The 27,429-nt window shown below is 40.6% G+C and overlaps 2 protein-coding genes and 1 long non-coding RNA gene across 4 annotated transcripts in view; 1 reads left to right on the plus strand and 2 right to left on the minus strand.

The window, feature by feature from the left end:
• LOC129745470 (phospholipase A2 group XV-like) overlaps nucleotides 1-27,429 on the plus strand; it is a 52,512-nt gene that overhangs the window by 14,709 nt on the left and 10,374 nt on the right. Inside the window, exon 4 of one of the 2 annotated variants that reach the window (XM_055738576.1) lies at nucleotides 2,669-3,166. The exons of the other annotated variant lie outside the window; for it this stretch is intronic. Coding sequence (XP_055594551.1) covers nucleotides 2,669-2,897 — 229 coding nt within the window. The 3' untranslated portion in view covers nucleotides 2,898-3,166. Of the gene's footprint in view, nucleotides 1-2,668; nucleotides 3,167-27,429 lie in introns of those variants that run through there. 2 annotated transcript variants of the gene reach the window in all.
• On the minus strand, nucleotides 11,509-14,477 carry LOC129745473 (uncharacterized). Its single transcript, XR_008737132.1, has 4 exons — nucleotides 14,030-14,477; nucleotides 13,727-13,959; nucleotides 13,504-13,655; nucleotides 11,509-13,442 (listed from the first exon to the last, which is right to left on the minus strand). It is a non-coding gene; the product is annotated as an uncharacterized LOC129745473 (long non-coding RNA).
• On the minus strand, nucleotides 18,298-19,772 carry LOC129745472 (secretion-regulating guanine nucleotide exchange factor-like). Its single transcript, XM_055738579.1, has 3 exons — nucleotides 19,645-19,772; nucleotides 18,613-19,577; nucleotides 18,298-18,534 (listed from the first exon to the last, which is right to left on the minus strand). Exons 1-3 carry the CDS (start codon nucleotides 19,654-19,656, stop codon nucleotides 18,444-18,446), a joined length of 1,068 nt encoding a protein of 355 aa, XP_055594554.1. The 5' UTR covers nucleotides 19,657-19,772; the 3' UTR covers nucleotides 18,298-18,443.

Here is a 27,429-nt window from a genome sequence, read left to right on the forward strand (position 1 = left end):
ATCATTCACCAGCATGAACGCTAATGATTTTCAATCGCCGCTTCTTTTACGATGGTAGCATCGGCGATGCGAATGTTACCAGTCGAACGCTGAATGGTCGGATTGGAAATCCCGAACGAATGAACATTGACAAACTTCGTGTGAACGAACCGAACACGACATATTCACCGCAGTAAATTGGATCGCTTTTTATTTTCACCACGTCGTTCGTTGGGCGTATTGTTTCGCAAATGATTGACAAACACAATCACCAAACGATTGCAATCGCGATTGTATTGGCGAATGTTTCGCAATGGATTTTTCCGGTAAAGAATTAAGCCATCGGTTGTTTATTTTTGGGCTAAATTTGTGCGTTACGATTCCCGCACTCGTCAACGTTGTGTTTTGTTATGATGTTATTATAACTTGAGTTAAGCCTAGTCCACACCCGGCAACTCGAAAAGAGTACATGTACTCTTTTTCTATCGAGAAATGAGCGTACTCTTCTTTTTGTGAAATTTTACCAAATGTACTCTTTTTTGTTCAAAAACATTTGATCTGAAAAACCAAGGTATTTCTTCTATTTGAAGTTGTTTCACATCTTAAGCAAAAACTACGAAAGCAATACAGCTAACAACAAATTACTTTAAAATTTTGGTCTAAAAAACCATGCATTTAAGTCCTTGTAAACATTGAGCCCGATAAGCGCCTTTGAGTATGCAAATAGTAAATAATATGAACAAAATTCAGGTATTGTACAAGAATATTTTTATTATTAATTGTCATGAAAGTCGCATAACCTCCAAGACATTAACATTATTTGATTACTTTGAAATATCTCAGTGCTACTTCTGATAGCATGAAATACATATGTACAGGTGAATCCCGCTCATCAAAGTTCCGGTTATCCGATCCTCCGCTTTATTCGAGCCACTATTTTTGTCCAAAATTCATGTAAAAATGTTTTTTATCATTGCGATATATCGTTAAGCTATTAAATTGAAGTCTCTGGCAAATTTAAAATCTAAACTTGAAAAAACGTCGATTAAATAGAAAAATAAAATCCATGTGAGATCCGAGCTATGCGCCTAGATGATATGCAATACCAGAGCAAATGGCTAGCGCGGTTGCCGTAACACACAAATTTAGCTGCAAAATAAACACCCGATGGCTTAATCCTTTACCGGGAAATTTCTTTGCGAAACATTCGCCAATACAATCGTGATTGCAATCGTTTGGTGATTGTGTTTGCGAATAAGTTCGAATGTCCGTGGTGAAAATAAAAAGCGATCCAGTTTACTGCGGTGAATGCTTTGTGCTTCGGTTCGTTTACCCGAAGCTTGTCAAAGTTCATTCGTTCGGGATTGCAATCGTAAGCGTTCATTTTGGTGTGTGAACTTTTTCCATTCCCGATTGCTTTGATTGGCAGTTAATACTGAACGAATTCACCACCGATGGCAAATTGATCGTTCATCGATGCGATTTTTTCCATGCTTGTTTGCAAGCTCAAAGCATCAAAAAAACTTGTATTTATAGCTATTTGACCCACGTCGAAAATCGGTTCCACTTTATTCCTTAGGGACTTATTTTGGACCACTAATCACAACTTGGGTATTGAACATGCTTTTAAATGCTCCAGAACGTAATAAGGCGTTGTAAAACGATAGATAACTAAATTATACGTATAAACCAATTGCTGTCGAAACTGTAGCAAAGTTCAAAAAAATATTTTATTTAGTTTAAGGGCAGTCCAAATTATGTCCCGAGCGGGGTCCAAAATACTATCCCGAGTAATAAACGAATAAACGCGTTTTTAGGCTTGGATCTGGTTTCATTGCATCAAACGACGATATGTTTCGATAGAAAAAGCCTTGATCTACGTAATCAATTAAATAGAGCAGTAAACATTATTGACATATACTTTTTTTTACTTCCCAAAGCGGTCCAAAATAGGTCCGTAACCCTACTTAGATTCTTTTGAATCTCATCTTCGAAAAAAAAAAAAATTTTAAAATATTTGATCTAGGCTCCATTTACACCTCGGCTAAAAATGAACGAATCTTGTTCTTTGAATAATTCAACGACGAGTCATAATGAGGTTTTGTAACATTGTGTGCAATCGATGTGAAATATTAAGGTATTATCGTTATGCTCTAAAATTTTAGCTAGTTTCTGTGTTAAAAATCTCTTTAAACTTGTTTTTATCTTAATTCCTTTGATATGAAGATAAAGCTTTTAATTTGCAAATCGATCGAATTCGAAATAATAAACAATTTACAAGGTTTGCCAAAAAGAGGGAAGAAAAAAAAATTACTACTGTGAACTGGACTAAGTGATTTGCAAGAACATTTATAAAAAAAAATCTAAACATCCGTAAAACTATTAGCCATGTACTGTACACGAACTCATAAATAGTTCTGAGTTTTTTTTTAAACCATTTTAAGCCTAATTCATTCCATTTATAAAACCCATTTTTTTATCTTGCAATTTTTAAACTATTTACACAATTAAAACTGTTGAAAAACGAACTTGTTTTCAAGTTTAACATTTTTAATTAGAGGTAAAAAGCATCACACCGATATTTTTTTTCCAACGATTTCACAATTCCTGCAATAGAGTGTTAATTCCAAATAATTCTTAAAACCTTGATTGAAACATCCTAACTAACAGTATCACATAACCCAAACAGGTTGATCTGGAAGAACACCTACGATTTGTCCGGCAAACCGAGCTACGTCATGGGAGACGGAGATGGCAGCGTGAATCTTCGGTCGCTGGAAGCCTGCAAACACTGGAAGCAGCTCCAAAAGCAACCCGTTTATATCCGCGAGTATCCAAACACCGGGCATATGCAAATTCTGGCCAACACCAAAGTGCTAGATGATATTGTTAAAATTCAGCTGAAGGATATTCGCTGAGTTTTTTGTTATTCTTTTTTTATTCTTTTTACATTGTCGCGTGTGTAAGTGTAAAGATTAAAAGAAAATTGCCTCGGTTTACCAAGCCGTTGTACTTTTAGTTTGTCCCAGTATAGTTAAAGTTGTATATTCATGTGTTGTTCGCATTAGCTAGAATGCGCAACGGTTAAAAACAGGAAAAAAATTAAGTAATAAGCGTTGTTATTCAATCAAAGATTATTATCAAAATGTTTAGAAAGGTTTAACTATGTTTGTAATTGCATTTTTAAATAGAGATGATGTTTAAAACAGCCTTGGCCTTATTTGTTCACCTAAACAGAAATTCGAAAACCCTACGTTTTTTTTGTTATAAGAATAATAACAAGTCAAAATTATAGATCATTTATTCTTTCTGCAATCATGCGTTGCCTATACAAAGGCGTTAAATAAATCAGTTTTCTATAAAGCCGTTCCAACTTTTCGATCCAATCGATTCAGGCGCATCACTGAAGAATCGAAAAATGAATTTGAGATTGCAATTGATAAATATTTGAATGATATCTCATGTTATGAAAAATCGTGTCCTTCGCCTTCGTTACCGAAGATTGGTTAACCTCAATAACTGCGACAGATTTTCTGCTATTTAGTTTACGTCAACTATTCCAGCGAAAAACTCACAAGAGTCAAATTGTATAACGGCATCACATCGAAGGTAGTTTTATGTCATTCAAATGCATATGTGCGTAAACAACAATTTACAATGCAGCCAACAAAAACCATGTGCTGCTGCTATGTGCATATATAGGTACTAACTAACTATTGGTTATTGATCAATCATAAGCCGTCATCATTGTTAACGTCAAGGTTAGCACTTTGTGCCCTGGATTCATTGCATAATGTTTCGATATTCAGTCAGACTGATGGAAAATCCCAACGGGGCGCTCTTAGAGCTGCTTGATGATTGGAAAAGCTGACATCTTCATCGGCAGTATACGACATATCTACAAGTAGGTGATAGGTAGTTGGGATTTCTTTCTGGGAAAAACTTACATTGAAAGCTGCAAGGTTGAAGAAGAAAGTCACACCAGGAGTTTTGCAACAGATTGGCAACAGTTTGGAAAAATTGTACAACAGGCAACCTTTACAATTTGCGCGAGAGCGACCTTTATGTCGCTATGATGCTGTAATCTTGCAGAACTTTAGGCGAAACTGTGTGGTTGACAGCAAGGTGACAAATGTCACAACACGCAAAATATTCTATTTAAAAACAGAAATATACAAGCAGTAGCTAGTAGAGAATATTCATTGCGGATGCATGGAAAAGACTTTTTGGCTATTGGTCATCACTAAGCTTGTCAGATTACCTGGTTTTACCCGAACTTGCCCGGATATTTTACACAAAGTTTAAGATAAGTCCGGTCCGGCCCGGTTGCCTGGATTTTTTTTTTAAAACCAGAGTCACACGGATTTATTGACTTTATTCGCAAAATGGATCAAAAAACTCAAATTTAGTTTTTTTTTTGCGTCTGAAAAGGATTTTTTGGACAATTTTTATCGAAATAATCATGAACGGATTTTCAAAGCGAATTAACACTGCTGGTGTGTTTTGATGAAAAAATTATAAAGTGTTTTCTTTTTGATTTTTATTCAATTACTAGCTGACCCGGTGTGCATTGTCACACCTTCCAAAAATAAATATAATTTGTTATTTTGTTTTTCAAATTTAGATTTTTGTAAGCATTTTTTAAATCAAACCTCATCATAGTCCAGATCCAACAACTTTGAAATGAGAGCTGCAGCTGGAGTTCCGAGTTGCAATTATTTACTGAAACTTGATCTCTAAATTTGTTTCTCAAGATCTGAAATTTGTACTCTGTTTTTAAAGCTTCAAAATAACTTAAATTATTTCAAAATTTATGGCTTTTTCACCTTTTTTCGCAATGTGGGAAGTTACAAACTTTCATAAAAACATTTGTCACATCAATTTTTGAGTGATGCCAAATATCCATACGCAAAAAAAAACCTTCTTATGAAATATGGTTCCTTCTTTGAAAAGCGCTTTATCTTAAACTTGCATGGGTGCTCCCCCATGTTTTCCAATTTTGTCCCCCACTGCTTGAAGAAGGTAGGCGGATTTACCCGGCTCGAGTTTTTATAAATTTCAAATTGAAAGAAAAAGATTCGCATATTGGAATTAATTGCATATTGTACATTATGGAGATAGAATTTTGAAAACCGATCTATAGCGTGAATCGGGACAGTTTTTTTTTGAGTATATTCCTTATATTCTGTATTATGAGCACTTCCAGCTCCTGATTAGTTTTAGATGGTGTATTTTTTCGAGTTGAAAAAATAAACTATATAAATTTGAAAAAAAAAACGATGAAAAAGATTTTTAATAACCATTTCAAACAGCTTTTTTCACCATCCTCACCCTTCGAAGCAGTTTGAATATCTATCCTTTTTGCGCCAAAATTATGTTGAAAAATGTTTCGCCGTATGCCAATTTCGTGGACATGAGACGTTACAGCTTGAAGTTTTCCCAAACAGCACTTGTCATGGTTTGTTAATCATCGATTTTATTCAATACAAATTTCTTTTTATAATAAATTTATTGAAGCAAAAAATGTAAGTATTTAAAAAAATATCAGTTGCATCACTAAATAAATTTTGAGCGTTTTTTATTTTCTCTTTGGAAGTCAAATATTCTAAAAATGTTGGCAAAAAATAATTTCTAAGTAAACATTTGTCCCGTATATTGGGGCAAGTGCTTATTTTCAGATGCGTCAGAGTAATGGCTTTAAAATGGATTTAATACATATTTCTGTTTGTTTGTTTGATTGTTTTATCAAGTTTCATTGATATATCTGCAGTATTCCTGCAGCATAAATTTATGTTTGTTACTCCACTTTTAACGAATGTTCAAAGCAAATGACCTTCATTTGCTAAGAATTTTAAATATCCGCTTCAGTTTCAATATTCGGAATACCCCTTCTGGTCTTTCCAACATATTGAATAATTTTGAAGATGAATTTCTTAAAAGTTCGACGTTTGCCCTTGCCCAACCGTGTAAGTTGACAGGAGGAAATATTGTTTTTAACACTTTGAGGGTTTACTCAAAATTTCTCATAAAAATTTTGCTTCCAATTGTATATCAGTTCTAAAGTCTCACTTAAAAAAAAAAGATGCAGATTAAAAGTCTCTTTCATGCAGCCATGTAACACAAAAACACTTTTCATGTTAAGTACGTATTTGAATTGGTTTGTAAGCAAAAAGTACAATGTTTTTTTCAGAGTTATTTTAAAATAAAAAGCTCCCATTTTCATTTCTATATGCATTTCAGTTGTGCATTGGGGCCAAAGTAACTATTTCTAGAAGAAAACATATTTTTGATATTTTTTGTAACATAGAAAAGTTGAACGTTTGAATATGCTCTAGTGTTCCTTGAATAAAAATTGTTTCGGAAAATGAATTCCCTCACTATTGGTCAATAAAAATCAGTTTATTTCACTGATACCTTTAACTCATGCACACGTCAGTCCTATCTTATCTAATTTAAAGAAAAGGCTCTTGATCAGTGTATGTGTTGGATCGGATTTTTTGATCTTCTTTAAATTTATATGGTGCTTGATAAAACTTCATCACTTAGATGTTCAACAAAATGTTTCTGATCTACCTCTGTAGAAAACATCTTGTTCATATTTCTGTTATCAAAAATCTTTCAATTGGTTTTGATTTGATTGATGAAATACCAATCCGTGTCACATCTAGGCGTCATTTATTTCCACGTGCTGTGTACCATTAAGCAATAAAAAACATATCTAGGTTGCATATCGCCCTCACGTGCATAAGAAATATAGGTATTTGGTTGAGAAACAGGCGCCTGATTGTTAAATTTTTCCAGCGATCAATGAACAGTATGTTTTGGTTTCTATCCACTTGTGACGACGTTTGCTTGGCCATAGAGACGAAAAACAAACCCCACGAATAGAAGAAAATCTCTTAAAATGGATGCCATGCCTTTTCAATTTCAGATTTTGGCATAAAAAAAGTATATGTTTTATTCTATCGACAAAATGCCTATCTGGGTCACATCTAGGCGTCATTCATAACCATGTGCTGTACAAATGAGCTAGGAATCAAGTAGAAAAAAATCACATCAAGGCTTCATATCGCCACCCCTTGCATTGAAAATATGCTTGGATGAGAAATACGCGCCAAAATATTCCCACTGATCAGTATGCTATGCCATGATTACTATACTTTCACGACGTTGGCTCGCGACGCCTCGACCATGGAGACGAAAAACAAACCGCCCGAAGGAAAAAAAAATCTCGAGAAAATGGATGTCATGACTTTAATTTGTTTCGAAAAACTACAAAATTTGTATGGGAGCTCCTCCTCCCTTAAGTCGGGGTGGTTTGTAACTATTATAGAAACCATCCCCGGCCCCAAAAACCCTCAGATGCCAAGTTCCACGATGATCGGTTCAGTAGTTTCCGAGTCTATAGGTAACAGACAGACAGACAAACATTCATTTTTATATATATAGAAAACGTGGTTTTGACCAAATTTAGTCGGATTAGAGGTATTAGAGAAAAATGAGGTATCAAAGAAAGAAAGAACATAAGCCGTAAATATCATGAATTTTTCGAAAAAGATACAACGGCTCACCGGCAGGACTTGAACCCGCAATCTCCGCTTCAGTACAACGGCGCGTTAGACAATTTCACCACGGTAAACGTGATGCAATCGACTGACACGAGCGTACACGTCGAGCTCTGCCGATCAGATGCTGGACCTTCTATCGAAACACCATGTATATCCCGCATGTGATCTTTCTCACTATTGATCTCTCTTGTTTCTCTATCACCAGTCACCACCCATCGACTCGGGATTTTAGCCGAACGAGCATAAGGTCGATGACTTCACAACATCGAAAGGGAGGGTGATTCTGTCTGAAGACTGTCCTGCTTCTTGGCAGCCAAAACATGGGTGGAAAGTATAAGTTCAATCTCTGGAGCAATTGCGGGCAGTTAACGGCATTTGTCAAGATATCGTAGACGAGGGTGCGCTTTAGAAAAGTTCTTCTTTGGATCAAAGACGTTATTGATATCAGGGTACACCTCTCAGAATAGGGTGGTAACCGTACGGGATCTTGCCGTGGCAATCGACGCAATGGCTACGCATTGGAGGATTTTTTTTCTGAATCCTTTCGAGGGTTTCACTGTGGACAGAGTGGTAGAGTGCCCAGACTGGTACTGTATACTCCAGAACACTGCGTACTAATGAGCAGAAAACTGGAAAACTTCAAAGCTGATTGTATTCCGACGCAGAAAGCCGAGCAAAGCAAAGGCCTTGGATGCGGTAGTCGCAGTTTGTTGAACAAATGAGAGCCTTTGGTCAAACGTTATTCCGAGGTCTTTAATGAAGGTTATTCTTTCGAGAGAGATGCCACTTAAACCGCCACTCTGTTTCTAAAAAATACAGTGTAATCCGCACCATACTAATAATCGGTCGATGTCCTCCTGAAGCGCAACACAATCCAATATCGAGTCAATGGTCCGGTAGATTTTATGATCATCTGCGAACAGCAGTTTCGGCGACTGAAGGAATGTTGCCAGGTCGTTAACAAAAATCACGAAGATAAGCGGTCCAAGATAACTACCCTGCGGAACACCAGACGGCATGTCGAACACGGAGAAGTGAGTTTCGCGAATGTTTATAAAGCCTTGACGATTCAGCAGATACGAATACAGCTATTTATTTAGTTGTCTACTGGGGAAATCCATATCGATCAAGTTTTTCTCTTACGATTCCGTGAGGTACTTTGTCGAAAGCCTTGGCGGATATCGAATCCACTTGCAGCTTTTTACCTGTTGCAGAATGCAAATCGCTGACATAGGACACTAGGTTTGTTTCTGAATTAACCCGTGCTGGACATCGGTGAGTATTGGAGTGGCTGCTGAATAGATTCTTTCGTATATCAGGACTTCTAGCACTTTAAAAAAGCAGTAAGGAAGACTTATGGATCGGTAAGATTGTTGCAATTTCCACAAAGTAGGAAATGCACCTTCCGAGATCGATCAATTGAAAATCATGCACAGCGGTGCGGCAAGCGGAGCAGCTATTTTACAACAAGAATCAAGAGAATTTAACACGTTTAGAAATTTAGCCCCTCGATCTTCCATGATTTTTGGCTCGATGACCTACAACTGGCCTCCAGGTACGACGGCCTTCCAATTTGCTCCTAGTCCGACGACCTTTCCATCGTGACCATCCCTGATCCGACGACCTCAATTCGGCTCCGATCCGACGACCTTTCTTCTTGGTTGTACTCCATTTCCCCGAAAACCGTTGCCCAGAATGAAAAATCACCAGAATTTCTTTCACCAGAAATCCACATCCCTAGAATATTTTTTCCCAGAATGCACCATTTACTAGAATTTTTTTTTCCAGAATGAACCATTTCCTAGAAAAAAATTTACCCGAATGAACCATTTCCCAGAAAATTTTTCGCCAGAATTGCTATTTCCCAAAAAATTTAATATATTTATCCAACCTAAAATTAAAAAAATCAAATAGATTTTTTCCACAAAAATTGGGTTCCTATTATTTTGCGGCAAAGCCGCAACCAACGAGGATGAAGGGGCCGAGGCGGCACAAAGCCGTCGAAGCTCCCAAATCCAAGGTGGCTGCCGACCCGCCGTCGGAAGCGGCGGCCCCAATACATTGGTCTAGGTCTGCCGTGGCTTCTTAGGTCTGCGTGGAAGCTAGGGGTGATCCCTTAGTCCCGTCCGTCACGCGACAGCGTGAAGGACAAAACGTCTTTCAAGTTTGAACGCGCAGCATGAGGAGTCGGATACCAAAATGGATTTTCAAAGGACCATGGTTAGCATTTAATCAATTAAAGTACCCAAACCTTCAACAAAGCTCAATATTGGTTCTAAAATAAATTTAGTTGGAAAATTTCAAACCTGTAGTTTTATTAAAAAAATCATTTTGAAAAAATAAATTTCGAATCATATGAAATTTACAAGAATTCATTAGAAAAAAAACAAAAAAAATACTAGAGGAAAACATCTGGGATTTGTGCCATTCTGGGAAATGTCCATTCTGGGGAAAAAAATTCTGGGAAATGGTCCATTCTGGGAAAAAAGTTCTGGTAAATGGTGCATTCTGGGGATTTTTTTTCTGGGAAATGGTTCATTCTGGGGTTTGATTTCGGGTATGTGTTATTCTGGGAAAAATTCATTCTGGTCAAAAGTTTTCGGATAAATGGGATACAATCTTTCTCCTTCGCCTCGACGGCTTTCCTGAGGCCTGCGCCTCCCAGCCCGACGACCTGCATTTGGTTATTCGGTTCGACGACCTTCCATGGCTTGGCGACTTTCCGCGGTACCCCGCTCGCAAGTTCACCAGTGACTCCTGGTTCGACGACCACCACCTGGTTGCTGACTTGACGGCGTTCCATGATACCGGGCCGCCAACCTTTCATGACTTCCGGTACGAAGACCAACCAGTGAATCTGACTCAACGACTGCTTCGTTGTCTCAGCCCAGCGACCTTCCATGGCACCTGTCCGACGACCTCTTGTGTTTCCTGGCTTGTCGACCTCAATCTGGCTTCCCGGTCCGACGACCTTCCAGTTGGCTCCTGGTCCGACAACCTTCCGCAATTCCCGGCTCGCAGACTTTCCAATGGCCCCGGAAAAACGAACTCAAAATGGCTCTGTACCGACGACCTTCCAGTGGTTTTGGTCCTGTCTTGATGACCTTTGAATGGTTCCTGGCTCGTTGTCTTTCCGTTGGCGCTGGAGCTTCTTTCCAATGTTGATTCCTAGCTTTTCTTCTTCTCCTTCTTTCCACTAGTGCTGGCCCATAACCTGTTGTAGGAAGCACTTTGGGCAGTGGAAAGAAGAGACTTGTTTTGCTCGGAGCTATAACTTGGAATACTTTATTTCACTTTTTTTTTTTTACTTTAAATTCATATTTATTCAGGGATTTTTGTGTGGTACATATTCAATTTTAAGTGATACAGAATCTTCTTTTCAGCTTTAGTGGAATTGTGGATTTGAGATTGTTCTACATTTATGAAATTTAAATATTTTCGAAAAGTGTTGTCCAATCCTGTGGAATTTTTCAGTTTTAAATTTTTAGAAAAGCTACCTATATCTACTATGTACAGAACCTAATACTACTATTTATAACCTATCATACTATTTACACTCTAATCTAACATATACAAATTTTGAATTAATGTGTGTTCGGATGTGTTAGGTACATTTTTATACAAATCTATTTTTAGTGTCGGATATTCGCTGGTCCACTAACTGAACGTCTGCTTCTTCATGCAGATGAGAAATCCTGGTGTAGCGTGAACGATTCAAGATCATTCTTAGGGTTCTATTTTGCGCCACTTGGAGTTTGTTCCTGTGAGTTTGGGCACTGGATTCCCATACCGCTGATGCGTAGTGTATCGCTAGTGTGAAGATTTGTTCATAGATCGCCAGTTTGTTGGTGAGTGAGAGCTTTGACCTTCGACATATGAGGGGATACAGGCGCCGAACCAGATTTGAGCATTTGTTCAAGACGCTTTCGATATGCGAGCGGAATAACATCTTCTCATCAAACAGAACTCCCAGATATGTCACCTCGCTGGACTAGTCGACCCTTGTGCCATTCATAACCATTGTACATGTAGGCGGAGGTCTAAGTTTCGGAGATTGTCGGTGTAGAAACATTATGGTTTTTGTTTTGGCTGCGTTTATTTTGATTTTCCACGTATTGGTGTATTCGACGAAAGAATTGAGGCATCTTTGGAGTTTGTTCGTGATCTCACGAGGAATTCTACCCTTGACGGTTATTGCTGTATCATCAGCTAACAGGAAGAGTACTCCGTCATCGCCCAGAGGAGGAATGTCGGATGTGTAGACATTGTATAGGATCGGGCCCAGTAGACTACCTTGAGGAACTCCTGCTTGGATGGTGAACGTGTCCAAACAGCAACCGTTCAAGGAGACTCTGAACGACCTTCGTTGAAGGTAATTTTGGATGATCTTGATGATGTGAAGTGGAAAGTTGAAATTACTAAGCTTGTATGAGTCCATCATGCCAGACATTGTCGAATGCCTTTTCGATGTCTAGCAAGGCCATCCCTGTCGACTTGGAAACAGATGTTATTCATCAGCCGAATCAGTTGATGAATGGTTGAATGGCCTTTCCTAAATCCAAACTGTTCGGAAAGCAGGATGTTTTGTACTTTATTTCACTTCCCCTAACTGTCTTCTATACAAAAACCATCCCCATGGTTACTTTACTAACTGTTTATTAATTATGTGTATGTTATTATTTGTCCCATCGATTGCTACGATGAGACAAATCTCAACACTTATGTCATAGCTAGGTAGTATATCAAAGTACACATTGGTACAACCAGGAGTGACTAAGCTATACACGCTGCTAAAGAAATCGGCAAACAACCCGAATAGAATTGTACAATGAAAAAACCATGAATTCCATATTCACAAACCATAAATTTTATGGTTTACACAATGATTATTATCGTCCACGATACCGTGAATGCACATTGGAATTCATAGTTTCCGACCATACATTTCACTGTTTTGGCGAAAATAACCATGAAAAAGGGGTATTGTTATGCAGCGTGACCATGAAAAAAATGGCGATTTCCCATACATTCGGAAGCTCAAAAATATGAAGTTCATGGTGAAATCAGCTTCCACTTTTTCATGGTAAAACGATGAAAATCCGTTTATTTTCATTGTTGTAAAGAAGATGAAAGTCAAGGTTTTTCTATGGTACATAATCATTGTTTGTACCATGAAATTTCATGGTTTACCATGAATCATTTATGTTTATATTGATTGGATCAGTTTGCTAAAGATATTTCTCGTTTCCAGGAATTTTATTCATGATTAGTTATACTTTCGAATACACTTGATGATATTTTATTTAAAAGCACGACTAATCAAGAATATTATTCCTTAAAACAAGAAATAACCTTTGATTAATAAAGAGAATTCTAAATAATTTTATTTTACAGTTATATTCATATTCCGAGTATTTTGGCAGGTTGTGCTGGAAGATTCAGGTCTTTTGTTGTTCGAGCAACCACCAACCAAGCAACCATTGATCGAACTAATTATTAATTATTCCTCGTTCTTAGCAGGATCCATAATGACGGTCGGAACTAAGTTGAGGGACATATGGGTATAATCTATCCGTTTAGCCTGTGAATGTGAGAAGGCAACTTCCAGTTCGCCCGTCGCCTCCAGCAGAACACATTCACACGAGGCTTCTTTCGTTATCAAATCCGTATGGCGAAAGATACATCGGATGAAGAAACGATAACTTCCTGATCTTCGAGAACCTTAGAACGGCCCAGGTATGAATACATCTTTCGATTGACCGTTGACAAAGCTTCCAGTTCGTAAGTACAAGTCAGCTCTCATTGGAAGGCACACGCGTGTTTTCAAATGACGACGATTCTATCTTCTCGAAGTTGTCACGGGTACGAGAAGTGAAGAACTTCGGGAATTGACGCCTGAAAGATAAAACAAAATTTATTAAAGCAAGTCCAAAAACATAATCAAAATTCAATGTACCTTTTCAAGTGATCCGACGAACTTGGTGACTCGTCAGCTCTTCACGATGCTGTGCGCAGAATGAACCGAATACTTGTTCCATTTGAAGATCATCCCTATCACCCATGTCGCGGACCACAATGCTCAGCATTTGAACGCTTCCGACGGATGACCTTGAAAGAGGAAACAATATTTTGGCAGTAAATAAATATTCTGTTATACTAGCCAGCAACAATAATCTCACTTGCATCTCCATCGGTTTCCGCTGCCCACGAAATCGGATCTTGAACGTTGATCGAGGTGCTCATGCGCCGATCGGAATCACAGCCTCCAGTATTCTGGTATAGACCAACGCAAAGAAAGCATAGTCCACCAAAATTTCATCCGAGAGCTGGGTGAAGTATTCGAACGAATCAAAAGTCGCCATGCATGAACGAATAAACAATGTTGTCCATTTCAGTGCCATCGGGAAGTAGCCTTTGTGGGAGAAATCAAAAATTAGCTTGACTTGTGAGGAATAGTTATGGGTAGTTGGATTTTTACTTACTTGTAACGATTGGGATTAGCAGTCGGTAGCAGAAACTGCAAATGAACCAGAGGTACCTCCCTCGAGTTCCAGATGCTGTAAACTCTTTAGATCCTATATCGTCGATGTCGAGGGCCCGGGAACCACCATCATCGCAGCATGTTCCAACAGCTTCTGCTGTTGCTGCGAATGCTGGAGGGATTTCCGGGGGAAAACTTCTATGATGGCAACCGCTGCTTATCCGGAAAGTCGGAAGATTCATCACAGGCCCTCAGCACCACTGTTAGCGGATAGAATCGATAGAGGATATTGGGTGATAGTGCTCTTCGGATAGGGAATCTTGTATCCACTGTATTTGAACGATTCGCGAGAGCAAACACTCGAATCCGTTGAAGCGTGTTGAAGAAAATTTTATTCTTTCTAATTTTCATCAAAACAAAAAAGTTCGCGAAAATGGCGCGCGTTAAAAACAAATCTATACACGATAAATTGGAAGTACGTGAAAACAGCTAAAGATTACCAATGTTCGTTTTGGTTTGCAGTTTTTTACCATGAAGTACACAGTAACAATAAATATCACAAGAAAATTATTGTAAAACAGTGTTTCTGCGGTTCATAAATATTTAGATAATACGATGAAGTTTATTGTTAAACTGAAAATCATTGTTCGGTTATATTAATACCATGGTCTTTGCTATTCGGGAAGTCAGCTGACTCTTCGATTATTTCCGATGTGCGTCCTTGATGCGTCGCAGACGATGGGATACAGTTAGTAAGGCGGCGTCTATTGATGTATTTCCAGAATTAATTGAGCCTCGAAAGCATTGACTTGTTATAGTCCGTTCGGTCTCGAAAGTATCGTTTACGGGCTTTGCGAACTAAGTTGCGGCTCCTCTGTGACTCAGAATTCCACCAATGGAGCTGGTGTCGGTGTAGTCGTTTAGGCGGCGTGTGAATACGCAAGACGTCGCAGAGATGATCATAGAAGGTTGATACAGCACAGCAACATCGATGTTCAGATCTTTGAAAAGTATTTGCCAATTTATGACCAGTAGCATTCCCATAACACGGTCGGTACGCAGTACAAAAAGTCTAGATTGAGTCTATGCGGGCTAACGGTAACCGTTACCTTTGTGATTTGAATTTTGAAATATTTTAAGCTGAGATAAAGCATACATGGGCCAAATTCCGGTGAATTCCATGTACCCTTGAAAAGGAAACTGTTCTTTTCAGTTATTTTCTATGTGTTATCAATAGCAAGCATATTGGTTCATGAAAGCAAATATTTGAAAAATACAACGGATCTTTTATAAAAAATAATTCCAAATTTGGGAATTATGAAGCAAGCATTTTGATAGTTTGAAAAATTAAAATTGTGCAAAAAACTTCAAAATACATTTTTTGTGGCGTACTTGAAACAAATATTTTATAGAATTTCAACATTTTACGACTTTTGTCCATCGGCTCTACGGGATCGCCGCACTGTGCGACGCCTCCACCATAGAGACGAAAAACAAACCCCCAAAGGAAAGAAAAATTCGAAAAAATGGAAGCCATGGCTTTTATTTGCTTCAAATAACTATACATTCAAAAATTACGGACTATTGACGTGACTTTGGGTTTTTATTAGATAAAAACAGATTCTCATGCCTACAGAATATAAAATTAATTTCATTAGAATCGGTTGGGACATATCGGAGGAGTAGTGCGACTAACACCGTTACACTATAATTTTATACAAGGTACACCGGGGCAAGTGCAAACGGTTTTCACCATAGTTCAACTTTCACATGTCCTAAAAAAATATGTATATGTTCAAAAATGATCAATTATCGTTCGTTGCATCACTAAAATAGTTCTCAACAAATTCCCGTTGAAATTGAAAAATAAAAAAAAATGTTGGTAAAAAGTAACGGTGCTTTTGTAAAAAAATTTCAAAATTTGCACTTGCCCCGTTTATTTTGACACATAAAATTTAAAAAAAAATCATTTTAGAAGCTTGAATGTAACCAGCCATGTGAATCACTAAATATCTTATTTATGTCCGTTACAGCTGACAATAAAACTGTATGACGTGAGCCACCATTTTTTTAAAGGTTTAATAGACATGTTCGGTAAGCAATATTGTTCGACGTGTTCCAAGCGAATAAACTAGACAAATGTTTTTATAAATTAATTTATTCATTTATCAGGTATTTACAAACTAAATAAAAACAACCACAAACTTAAACTATGGATTGCACTTTTGAATGAAGTAGTAATGTAACCATATCAATTTCTTGACAGCTTAAAAACTAAAACTGAGCGTAAAACTGCTGCAGTTGTTGTTGCTGTTGCAGGTAGCGTTGTTCCATCTGCATCAACTGTTCGTCGACCACATCGACCATTTGCACATCGCAGCCGGAAATCCGGTACACGTTACCATACGCTGGATACCGGTGCCCGTAACCTGGCGGAGGCGGTGGTGGAATCCGTCGGCGCGCGGCGAGCTGTACACTGCTGTATCCCGGGGGTGGCGGGATTGGCGCCCGCCTTAGGTTCGCGTTTCTGAGGGCCTCCATTTCGGCTTCCGCTTTCTTCTGGTTGAATAACATCCAAAGGGGAAATGAAAATCCATTCGATTGAGCTGAGCTGGTTTCCGGTTGCGAGGGGTAGCAGGACATGTCTTGCGGGGTTTGCTTTTGATAATTAACCATGGGATTCGGAATCGGTATATGGTTTCCTTGCGGCTGATACATGTTGTGGAAGTTAGAGGCAGGTGCTTGTTGATGATGATGTTGCGCAGATTGCGTTTGTTCAAAGTACGATGGTTGACTCTGTTGCTGAAGATATACCGGGCCGTTGTACACGTGATGAGTGTGGAATTGTTGAATGAATGGATGAACTGGCGCAGGAATATCGTTCTGATGTGCAGTGTAAGGTGGTGGGCGCATTTCTTGTTGCTTTATTTTTTCCTGCTGATCAAAGAACTCAGTCAACTGTTTCAGATGCAACATATACTGCTGATAGTAGCTGAGTTTTGGAGAAACTTTTTGTTCGGGATTTTCTCGGAATTGATTGTATCCCATCATAGGATGATAAAAGGGTTTCATGTAAGCGGATGTTTTCGTAGGACCGTATTTCATAATTTTCCTTATTTGATCAGGATCACTGCACGTAAATCTGGGAAACCAGTGAGGAGTTGTATTACCTGATATTGCTTCTGGAATCTGAGGAATGCTCTGCGGTTGCACTGACGTGTTGTGTAAGTTTTGAGCCCACGCTGAGTAACGATTTATATCATCATCGTTATCACCGACGTATAAACAGCAACGATCTCGATGATTGTGCTCGCAATGTTGACAGTAAGCTAAACTCGGCGTCGAACAGCGACCCATTGGTATATCTTCATTCTGTCGAAGTATCATGCTTTCCATCCGCAATTCTTCCTCCACCTCACGACTATCAGTCATCCGAGCGGTGTTCAAATCAATGCCTTCAAATGGATTCTTGTACGGTTGTGCTTGCTCGAAATTGTTGAAGTTATAAACAGGTGGCTGAATTGGCGCCTCTGGCATAAACCGTTGAAGCCCACAACCAAACCCGTAGCAGGGTTCCGTAGAAAAACCCGCGAATCCACAGCTTGCCATTGTCGTACAGTCGTTCGGTCGATCGCACATTCCACCAATGCAACTTACACCAGATCCCATCCAATTGATAGCTCAAACGTGTACTTCGTGTATAACAGATTCCTAAAAACTAAATTCAAATCTCTTAGCCTTACCTGATTATATACTCGAAAAAGGAGAAGATCTCTCAATGCAGGTTCAAACTACCTACTTTCTAAGGTTTCATCTCATGCACGTCGGTCATAAAGGCTAGGAATATTTTTGGACCCGCCTAGCAGTGTTTTATGATACCTCGCTCGGAGGTCAATTATTTGACTAATGGTGTTGAATGTTGTACTAATCTAGCATTCAAACATTAGAAATATGAACAGGTATGAATAAGAGCTATGTGAACGCATTCAACTTAGGTGTGTTACACAAAATTAGACACTGATGAGTATAAAGTTCAATAGTATTGATGTGATTTACGTAGTAGGTATATGACGCTTACATAAAAACGAGGGTAATTTTCAATTTGCCAGTTGCTACGATAAGGCGCAAACATATTCTCAAAACCAAAAATATCATAATTTGCTAAAATTTTGAATTTCTATATAACTTTACAAATCCAAATAAGTCTCCAGGTAGCATTTTTGTTCTCTTATCGAAACATGTACAATAATGGTTTATTTACAATAAAAAAACAATACATCGAACTTATAAAAATGAACTTCAAGGCACCCCGAGTAACGCCAGAAATCGTTAAGCCGGCAATAAAACTCAACTATGCAAACTGCAAAACTGCATAAACAGGCCATCCATTGTTTTATGACCACGAAAGACCATGATCATTCGTTGTGCGGAACTGCCCAGCAGAAACCAGCTCCTGCAGAAATCTTTTGAATAGGTTTAATGCCTCCAACACTGGTCGGTGTCAATCTGAAAGAGCCCAAAAAATTTATTGCAAATCCCAAATTCCACACAGCCCTTAGGCCTAGTGACAAAAGTAAAACCTACACATTATCCACACCTCCAGTCCCGCAATTGCCGTGCTCGTTCCAGCCCCAAGTGTGCAGTAACCCATTTTCGGTCAGTGCCATTCCGTGCTGTGAGCCCAGGCAGAAATCTACCACCTTACTTGGTTCGAAGTCCAATGGCAGCAAAGAAGATTGGTTGTTGTTGAAAACATCAACGGTCACGCCCAGCTGCCCGTAATTGTTTCGCCCCCATAGATAAAGTCGTCCCTCGCCGGTCAAATAGCCTGAATGGGACCAACCTGAATCTAGCTTTACAATGTGCCGGCTATGTACATTCAAATCCGTGCCTACGGGGCTCTGGCCAAAACGGTTGTCCCCTAAACAGAGAATCGCTCCTCGTTCCAATTTTACGACCAGATGATTTTCGCCACTTACTACGTCTTTAATCTTCTCCGAGCATTGCAACTCATAAAATTGCATTCCTTCGTGTGACATTTCTTTCATTTTCACATTTTGCATCCATTTGGTTTTTCCCAAAAGCAGCAGAGTTCCTTCGTCCGTTAAAATCACAGTATGTCTTAAGCCGAAGCATATTTTGGTCGCTTTCTTCGCTCCGGGTAATTCGATGCGCTCCGGTTTATCTCGATACTTAACCCCTTCAGAAGCTACTTGCTGCCACACGTTGGATCCCCACAGGTAAATCTGGCCATCGCTCGTTAACCCTCCGGAAACATCCCAACCGCTGGCTATGGCATCAAATCGATCGAATCCACCGATCAGCTGAAACTGCGACACATCCTCGGTATGGCCCAAGCCCAGTTGGCCACGGTTGTTCCACCCGCAACAATAAACGGCGTTCGGGTACACCAAAACCAGCGTGTGACCTCCACCGGCCGCTATCGTTCGAATTAGCTGCGGATCAAACGGCAGGGCATCAAGCTGCTGTGGGTTCTCACATGATTCCGAACGAAAACCGAGCCCTAGCTGGCCGTGACTGTTGGCACCCTGCCATCGGAAGTAGTGAGTTTTCAAATTACAAACATCCATTGAAATTAATGTCATTTTTACTTACCCAACAATACATACAATTTGATTCTGATAAAACTTATAACTATAGCGCTCAATAAAGGATAAAACGGCTTTAAAACCACTTTTCAAGACTGCTACTAACTAGCTACTAACAACAAAAACAACAAGCGGTTCAAAATCAAAACAAACATGCTTAAATCAGTCCAGTCACTTGTGCTTAAAAATCAACTATCTTTCAGTGGTATTCAGAAAATATTAATATTAAACTCAGCTTTTTTTTTGTTAAAATAATTTTCGAAATGCTTTTTTTCAATTTCATGTCTTTTTTTTAGTGCTATGAGAAATCTCCTGAAATTATACTATCCATTTCCCACCAATAGCAGCCAACACTAAACGCCTATGTGTAGGCTATTTACAATATAAGTACTAAGAAAAAAAACCCTTTGATATTTTATAAAGTTCTTTATAAGACATTTCAAGATATCTGCTAATCAATTTCAAAACGTTTTTAAAAACCATTTTTCACAAGGCACATTTACAGTTAACGTGAAAAATCTTACATGTCATCAACTCCATAACGCAACATAACTAAGCCTTGGAACATGCTGGAATCGATGAGAAATGGTTAATAAGTAGATGCAATTCCCAACGCTTTTGCTATGATTTCCCCAAAAAAAAAAATTATTTAGAAATTTTCTTCATGGATGGCTTTATAAGATAACATTAGAGCAAACCGATTTTAAAATGTATTCAAAATGGTTTGAATTATCATTGAATTTTAATCGGACTCGTTGATCGTTTCGAGTCTGCGATTTATGATTGCATGCCGCTTGTTGTTAGTTTTAATGTGTTAGTTAGTTTTATTAGAGCAAGTTATTCTTTTACCAAGAAAGAAATGTTCATCTAAAGAATTTTATAGCAAGCCTTTCAAAATTGAATTTATTAGCAAAATTATGCCACTTTTTGAAATTAAATGCTTTCAAAATTTGGCATCGTTGTGCTCTCAAAAAAATGTTATTTTGAAACGTTTGCACATACAAGAGGTGAACAGCTAACAACTTTTTGCCTAATAAGATGTTCCAGCGAACAATTTCTTTTAAAGAATATATAAATAGGAACAAAAATCATATGAAGGGGAAAAACAAGGTTGGCCTTGGACGAATACAGTCGTGTTTTTTTTTTCGGTAGCGCGTTCCTTCTAAGTTCTTAGACCTTCTTCAAATTTTCTGCTATGGATTTAAGATACTTTAAACTTTTTACATTGGAAAGGATAAAGTGAAGTAAAGTATAGTTAAATGTGAAGTCTAGAGAGCAGATACATTTATATTGATTTATAAAACAGTGTTTGGTAGACGAGCAAAGAAAAAAGGGCTGGCTGTGTGGTCTGTTTTTTACTAACGCAGTGCAAAATTCTACGATGCCCTGGTACATTGTACCAGTGGTACAATAATGTGTTTAAGTAGTCGAATGCTGGTGAAGCCAGAAAAATTTGTTTTAAAAAAGATAATGATAGTAATCAGCGGAATTTGTCAAATGGCTATTGCCGTGGCGCAGCCTAAATTTTAGGTCAATGAAAGTGAAAAAGGATGTGGTCGCGACGGGCAATCGAAAGGGGATTTTCCTGATTGCTGCGATGCGCGTACGCAACGTTGCTCATAGGCAACAGATATAAAAAAAAATATGTGGATGCAACCCATTTCCAAATGACTGGATTCAGGAAGAATTGGGAAACAGCACCGGCAGAAACATACCACCTTTTTACGGACTTCGGTGAGATCGTTTCATTTTTTAAATTTAATGCTTTAACACCATATTTATTTTATTTTGCTATCAGTCCTATTTGCCAAGTAGGATTTCCCATGTATATACCCTGTTAGCGAGAGTCAAAAGTGCCGGGCGAACTGTGTTCGACAGTGTTTATTCCAATGAACAAAACGAAAAGATACTTCAAATCTAAAAATATACAAAAGGTTTTAGATAACGTTACAACTATACCTAACCTCAACTTACAATCAGTCAACCGAGCAAACTCTTGGCTTGACTTCCTCGCTAACCGGGTACAACGTTTCGGATCCTATTTTGAAATTACAATTTAGTACTGAGGAGAGAATAAATCTAACCAACCAATTACCGTAATTGCACGAAACCGCCTTGTAGCGAACCATCCGAATCCCGCACAGCAATATTGTGGTCCGATTGGACGTAAGGGAATCAGTCCTACCAGATACAGGTTAGGTGTTAAGATTGAAGAAGGATTTACAAAAGGTTTCAACTTACGGTTCCTAATTTGATAATATCGAGACTACCTCGACCTCGATTCTCCTTGCGCGACCACTTAAGCTTCACTTTCTCTTACTACCTGTCTATCAACTTTCAAACTTTCTTTCTAAATTTTCACTCTACTTCTATAATTTCCTCTTCCGAACTATCAACCACGCGCTTTTTTTTCTTCCTACTAAAATGAACTCTTCTTTTATTTCTTACTCCTCTTTTCTTTTCCCGCTCATCGAGAACTGTCACACGCTGGAGTGTCGTCAGCTCCCGGTCTAATTGCTCTTGTGGCAACATCCTCCCCCCGGTGGAATCCGGCTGGGGTCCGCGTTCCACGATCTTGTACCTCCAACACAGCCAGGAGCGATAGCGGCCGACGAAACGTCCCATCACTCGTCTGCACAATCGCCTGACGACACCTGCCGTCTGGATTCGTAATCACCTTCAGGACACGCCCTCTTTTCCATCCGTTCCGCCTACGATCCTCCACCAACACAACCAACTCGCCTGGTTCAACGGGCTTCACCTCGTCAAACCAAAAAGTATTCAGCTGTCTCTGCAGTAAATTCCAGGAATTCCCCAGCAACTTGTTGTCACACACATCTTCGGTAGGCGGCTGGCGGACACCGTCGGAACTCCCTAGCAGGAAGTGGTTGGGTGTCAGGGCTTCACTCTCAGCTGCATCCAACGGCAAGTAGGTTAAGGGGCGACTATTTACGATCGACTCGGCTTCGACCAGTAGTGTGTGCAGCCTCTCGTCATCAAGTCGCTCGTAGTATGCTTCAGCAAGCGCAGCCTTCACCGACCTCACCATCCGCTCCCAGGCACCTCCCATGTGTGGAGCGGCAGGTGGGATGAAGTGCCAAGAAGTATTCTGGTTGGTAAAGGTGGCCTCTAGACCGGCGTTGATCTGCTCACGGAGTACTCTTTCAGCCCCCTGGAAGTTCGTTCCGTTGTCGCTGTGGATTTCTGAAGGCGACCCTCGGCGGCTGATGAAGCGACGAACAGCGGCAACGCAGGATTCAGTTGATAGAGAAAAGACAATCTCCAAATGGACAGCACGTATGGTGAGGCAAGTGAACAAGGCCACCCACCTCTTGACACTGCTCCTTCCGATCTTGACTACCACTGGACCAAAGTAGTCTAGCCCGACAAAGGTAAACGGGCGAAACTGTGGCGACAATCTAGCTGCTGGTAGCGGCGCCATCCTCGGTACAATTGGCCTCGTCTTGTAAATTTTACACCACTGACAATTTTTTGCGACGTTCTTCACCAATGAGCGCAGCGCTGGGATCTGCACGCGTTGTCGCGCCTCGTTCACCACCGTCTCGTTGTTGCCGTGGTTGTATTTCCGGTGAAGTTCGTCGATGTACAGGTAGGTCAAGTGATGCCGTTTCGGCAGTATAACCGGAAACTTGACGTCCGCCGACACGTTCCGTGCTAATCCGATCCTTCCGTCGACCCTAAGAATTCCATAGTCGTCTAACATTGGCGAAAGACGATAGAGTTGACTTGACTTCTCCAGGGCTTTGCGATCTTTTTTAGGGCAACGTACACAGATAAAAAAATGTAACCTTACATTACAAGTGATTTTACATTTTAACACCAGCGCTGGAAGAATATTGAAAAAGAGTATAGCATCTTGACCTTTTCAAGGGAAATTACATGTAAATGCATGCCAAATCCAGCGCCAGCGTCAGTTTGTCAGTTTTGTTTTGTATTTACTCCAGTTAAATTCTCGTCCCGTTCTCCGTCGGCAACAGTTTGCAGTTTTTTATTCCATAGAATTATGTTTGCTAACTAGAGGTAAACAATTTTGAAAATAAGTGTGACTTATAGCATATTAACACTGGTTTATGTCATTTGCAGGAAACCAAAGCTGAGGAATTAGATGCCTGGAAATTTAACCATTGGAACTCCAATTGTGCAACAGCATATTTTCTGCTGTCATTTCGCACCAGCCGTTGTTTTCGTCGGAGGAATCAGCCAAAACTAAACAGTGTTCGAGAGTGTTTGAACCAAGTGTTTTTTTTTCAATTCCAAGTGTAAGTGTATTTTAAGTGCAATAAAATGTTTTCTCTGCACAAAAAGTGTTTTTTGTTTTGATTCAGTAACCATCCCCTGTCTAATAAGATTTATAGGATGAGATAGATCATGTAAATCTACATTCAATAACAGCATTGAATGCTGACGAAAATTTACATGAAACAACTAGTATTATCGCATGCAAATGGCCGATTCCTTTCTACCCATGTAGTTTCATGTAAATCTACGTTGATTTTTCTAAGTGTGTAGGTTTTGTTTGAGAGTGATGAGTTCGTCGGGAAAGCTCTCACTCTGCGCCAATCGGAACAATATTTGTTCTCCCTTTTGGAGTTCTGCTTTGGATAGACAGCCAAAATTTCGCCGTTCTTCAGGCAGCTTCAAGTTATTAATGTAGCGGTGCATAAAGGCTGTAACTCTCAAGATTCGGCACCATCGAGAAAACTCACGATAAGCTATTACGGGCTCTGGAAGCGGAACTTCTTTGTGGGAGTAACATGGCCTCAGTTCTTCTTCGGTAGTTGGTGAAGCTTTCCACACTGGCCATACTGCTTCAGGATGCACCAAAAAACTTGGCCCGTCGAACCAGCAACTCGTTTTGGCAAAATAAGACCCGGAACCGTACTTCGTAGCCTCATCCGCTGGATTGTTCTTCGATGGAACCCATCTCCACTCCTTCCGAGTGGTTAGCTCCAAGATCTCGCAGATTCGGAACGATACAAATCTATTAAACTTTCGGGGATCTCCGTTGATCCAGCTCAGCGCTGTTCCGGAATCGGACCACAACACTCGCTTCTTGATCTGCAACGAATGTCCCTCGATGACACTTCGCATATGACGTGCACCTAACACACACGCTTGCAGCTCTAAGCGCGGTATCGACCACGCCTTCAGGGGTGCAACTTTGGACTTCGCGCCTACCAGCGCAACCTTTACTTCTCCGGCAGCGTTCGTTGAGCGAAAATACGTCACACAGGAATATGCAATCTCACTGGCGTCCACAAATGTGTGAACTTCGACCTCGTTGATCGCCTCTCGGAAATAGCATCGCTGTATGCCGATATCGTTGATGTGTTCAAGCATTTGGACCCATTTCAGCCACTGTTGGTGCGTTTCATCGTCCACCGGTTCGTCCCAGCCGAGCTCTTTGCGCCAGGCTTCCTGGATAATGATCTTGCCAAAGATCAGATACGGTGCTAGAAGACCCAGTGGATCGAACATTGTCATCACACACCGGAGTATCTGTCGCTTCGTTGGTTTCTCCTGTGTAGTGATTAACTTCACCATGTCTTCCCGCATCTTCGTTGGGAACCGCAGCTCATCGTGTTCCGTATCCCACAAAATACCAAGCACACGTTCGGAGTTTTCTCCCTTAGTTGGGCACATGTTCTTCACTGGATGTGCCTTGACCTCTCCAAGAAACTGCATGACCTCGTCGCTGTTCGAACAGAACTGACGAAGTTCGAAACCACCGTGTTGATGTATCGCCCTCACCTGGGACGTAACTTCTTTGGCCTCAGCCACGCTCCGAAAACTGGTCACATAGTCATCAACATAATGACCACTGATTGCTTCTTCGACGGCTGCAGGATACTTATCGGCGAACAGGCGGGCGTTGATATTCTTAACGTATTGGGCCGTCGCTGGTGAACTGGTCGACCCAAACGTTGCCAGGATCTGGTGGTACATCTCCCGGATGTCTCCACAAACTGCCACCGGATACTGGCGGAACCGAAATAATACAGCAGACAAAGATGTCAACTGGTCGGGCCCTTTCAATAGCATCGCGTTTAAGGACACCCCGTCGACTTTGGCTGCAGCGTCCCAGATGAGCCGCACCTTACCGGGTTTCTTGGGATTGGTGACCGCGCCGAGGGGGAGGTACCATGTGCGTCGGGGGTCAGCCTGTTGCAGCTCATCCGGAGTCGCTCGATGGCAGTAGCCTTTCTGCTGATATTCCTCGATCTGACGCACTATGTTGTCCCGCATCGCCGGTTCTTTTCTCATTCTTCTTTCGAGACATTGGAGTCTTCTCAGACACATTGGATAGCTGTCTGGAAACTCTACGAAGTCGTACTTCCAAAGCAGGCCGGACTCATAACGATCGCCCACTCTTTTTGTAGTCTCCTCCATAATTTTCGTTGCTCGAGTGTCTTCGTCACTCAGCACTGGCGTGAACACTTTCGATCCAACTTCTTCGAGCGTCAGATAAGTCTTCACTGCCTCGTCTAGAGATGAATCATGTTGACAGTCACAAATGTGATAACTGAATGTTGGCGTTGACTCGTCGGGCTTGCCACCGTACACACACCAGCCCAGGCGGGTGCGTACCGCAGTTGGATCTCCTACTTCGCCCTCTCGCGCCTTGAGCGGAACCACCAAACGTAGATTGTCAACTCCTATGAGAAGTTGCGGACTGGCATTCTCGTAACCATCCACCGGAATTCCTCGAAGATGACTAAAACGTGACTTGAGTTCTTCGAACGGCAAACTCTGTGTTGGTAAGTTCAGGGAATTGGTTGTTCCGACGTTTGAAACCTTGTACCGCTTTGATTTATTGATGCCGGAAATCTCGAACGTCACTCGTTTCGAATCGTTCTCGATCCGCGTCACATTGGATGTCCACTGCAAGCACAACGGGTGGGAGTGCCCGTTTAGTTGAAGTTTTTCTGCCAGACTCTTTTCCAGCATTGTTATCGAAGACCCTTCGTCGATGAAGGCAAAGGCATCGACGGATAAACTACCGTTGTGGAGCGTGATTGGAATAACACGGTACAGTAACGATGGAAACGACGACTGGTGAACGTGATGCACAACGTAGTTCGATATCGGATTCGGACCAGAGCTGTAGGATGCCTTTGGTTTCTCCGCCGAATGAAGAAGTGCGTGATGACGCGCATCGCATCCATCCACGCCGCAGCGAGTGTTGTTTCTACACGAACGAGTCCCATGACTGTACAAGCACGTTTTACAAAGTCCCAAATTCTGTATACGAAGCCATCTGTCGTCGACGGTCATCTTCTGGAACGATCGACATTCTCTGGACTTATGCCCCTCTTTCTGGCACACGGCACAAGTCAAAACTCGTTTCCTAAACTCCGCTGCACCTTGGCAGCTACTCCGCTCCTTCGGCTTCTCAAACTTTCCCGCGACGTCACTGTGCACAAAACTCCGGTCCGGCTTGGATCTTTCAGGCTTCGACTGCCTGGCTTTCGATTCGCCGGTGTACGACGTCACGGCGTATGCATCGTCGACAGTTTCATCCATGAAGGTCCCGAACGTTCGTAAGTCCACGGCCTCGACCGTTCTGATGTATCTTCCCCAAAGCATTTGATATTCGGTCGGGAGCTTTCTCACCAACTCCTTTAGCAGCGAGGGATTGTTCAGATGATCGTTCAAATCCGCGGCCTCCAAGTGTTCGCAGAGACCCTGCACTTGTGTCCCGAAGTCGATGATAGTGTTGAGTCTATCAGCCTTCGGCGGAGGTGTAGATCTAACCTTCTCAATAAGGGTC

Source organism: Uranotaenia lowii, chromosome 2, assembly GCF_029784155.1.
Source record: "Uranotaenia lowii strain MFRU-FL chromosome 2, ASM2978415v1, whole genome shotgun sequence".
NCBI lineage: Eukaryota > Metazoa > Arthropoda > Insecta > Diptera > Culicidae > Uranotaenia > Uranotaenia lowii.

What these genes read in the sequence shown, in the direction of transcription:
- LOC129745472 (XM_055738579.1), bottom strand. An exon ending in ACTGGAGGTGTGGATAATGT is followed by an intron (nt 18,535 to 18,612) that starts GTAGGTTTTACT and finishes GGGCTCTTTCAG; the next exon opens with ATTGACACCGACCAGTGTTG.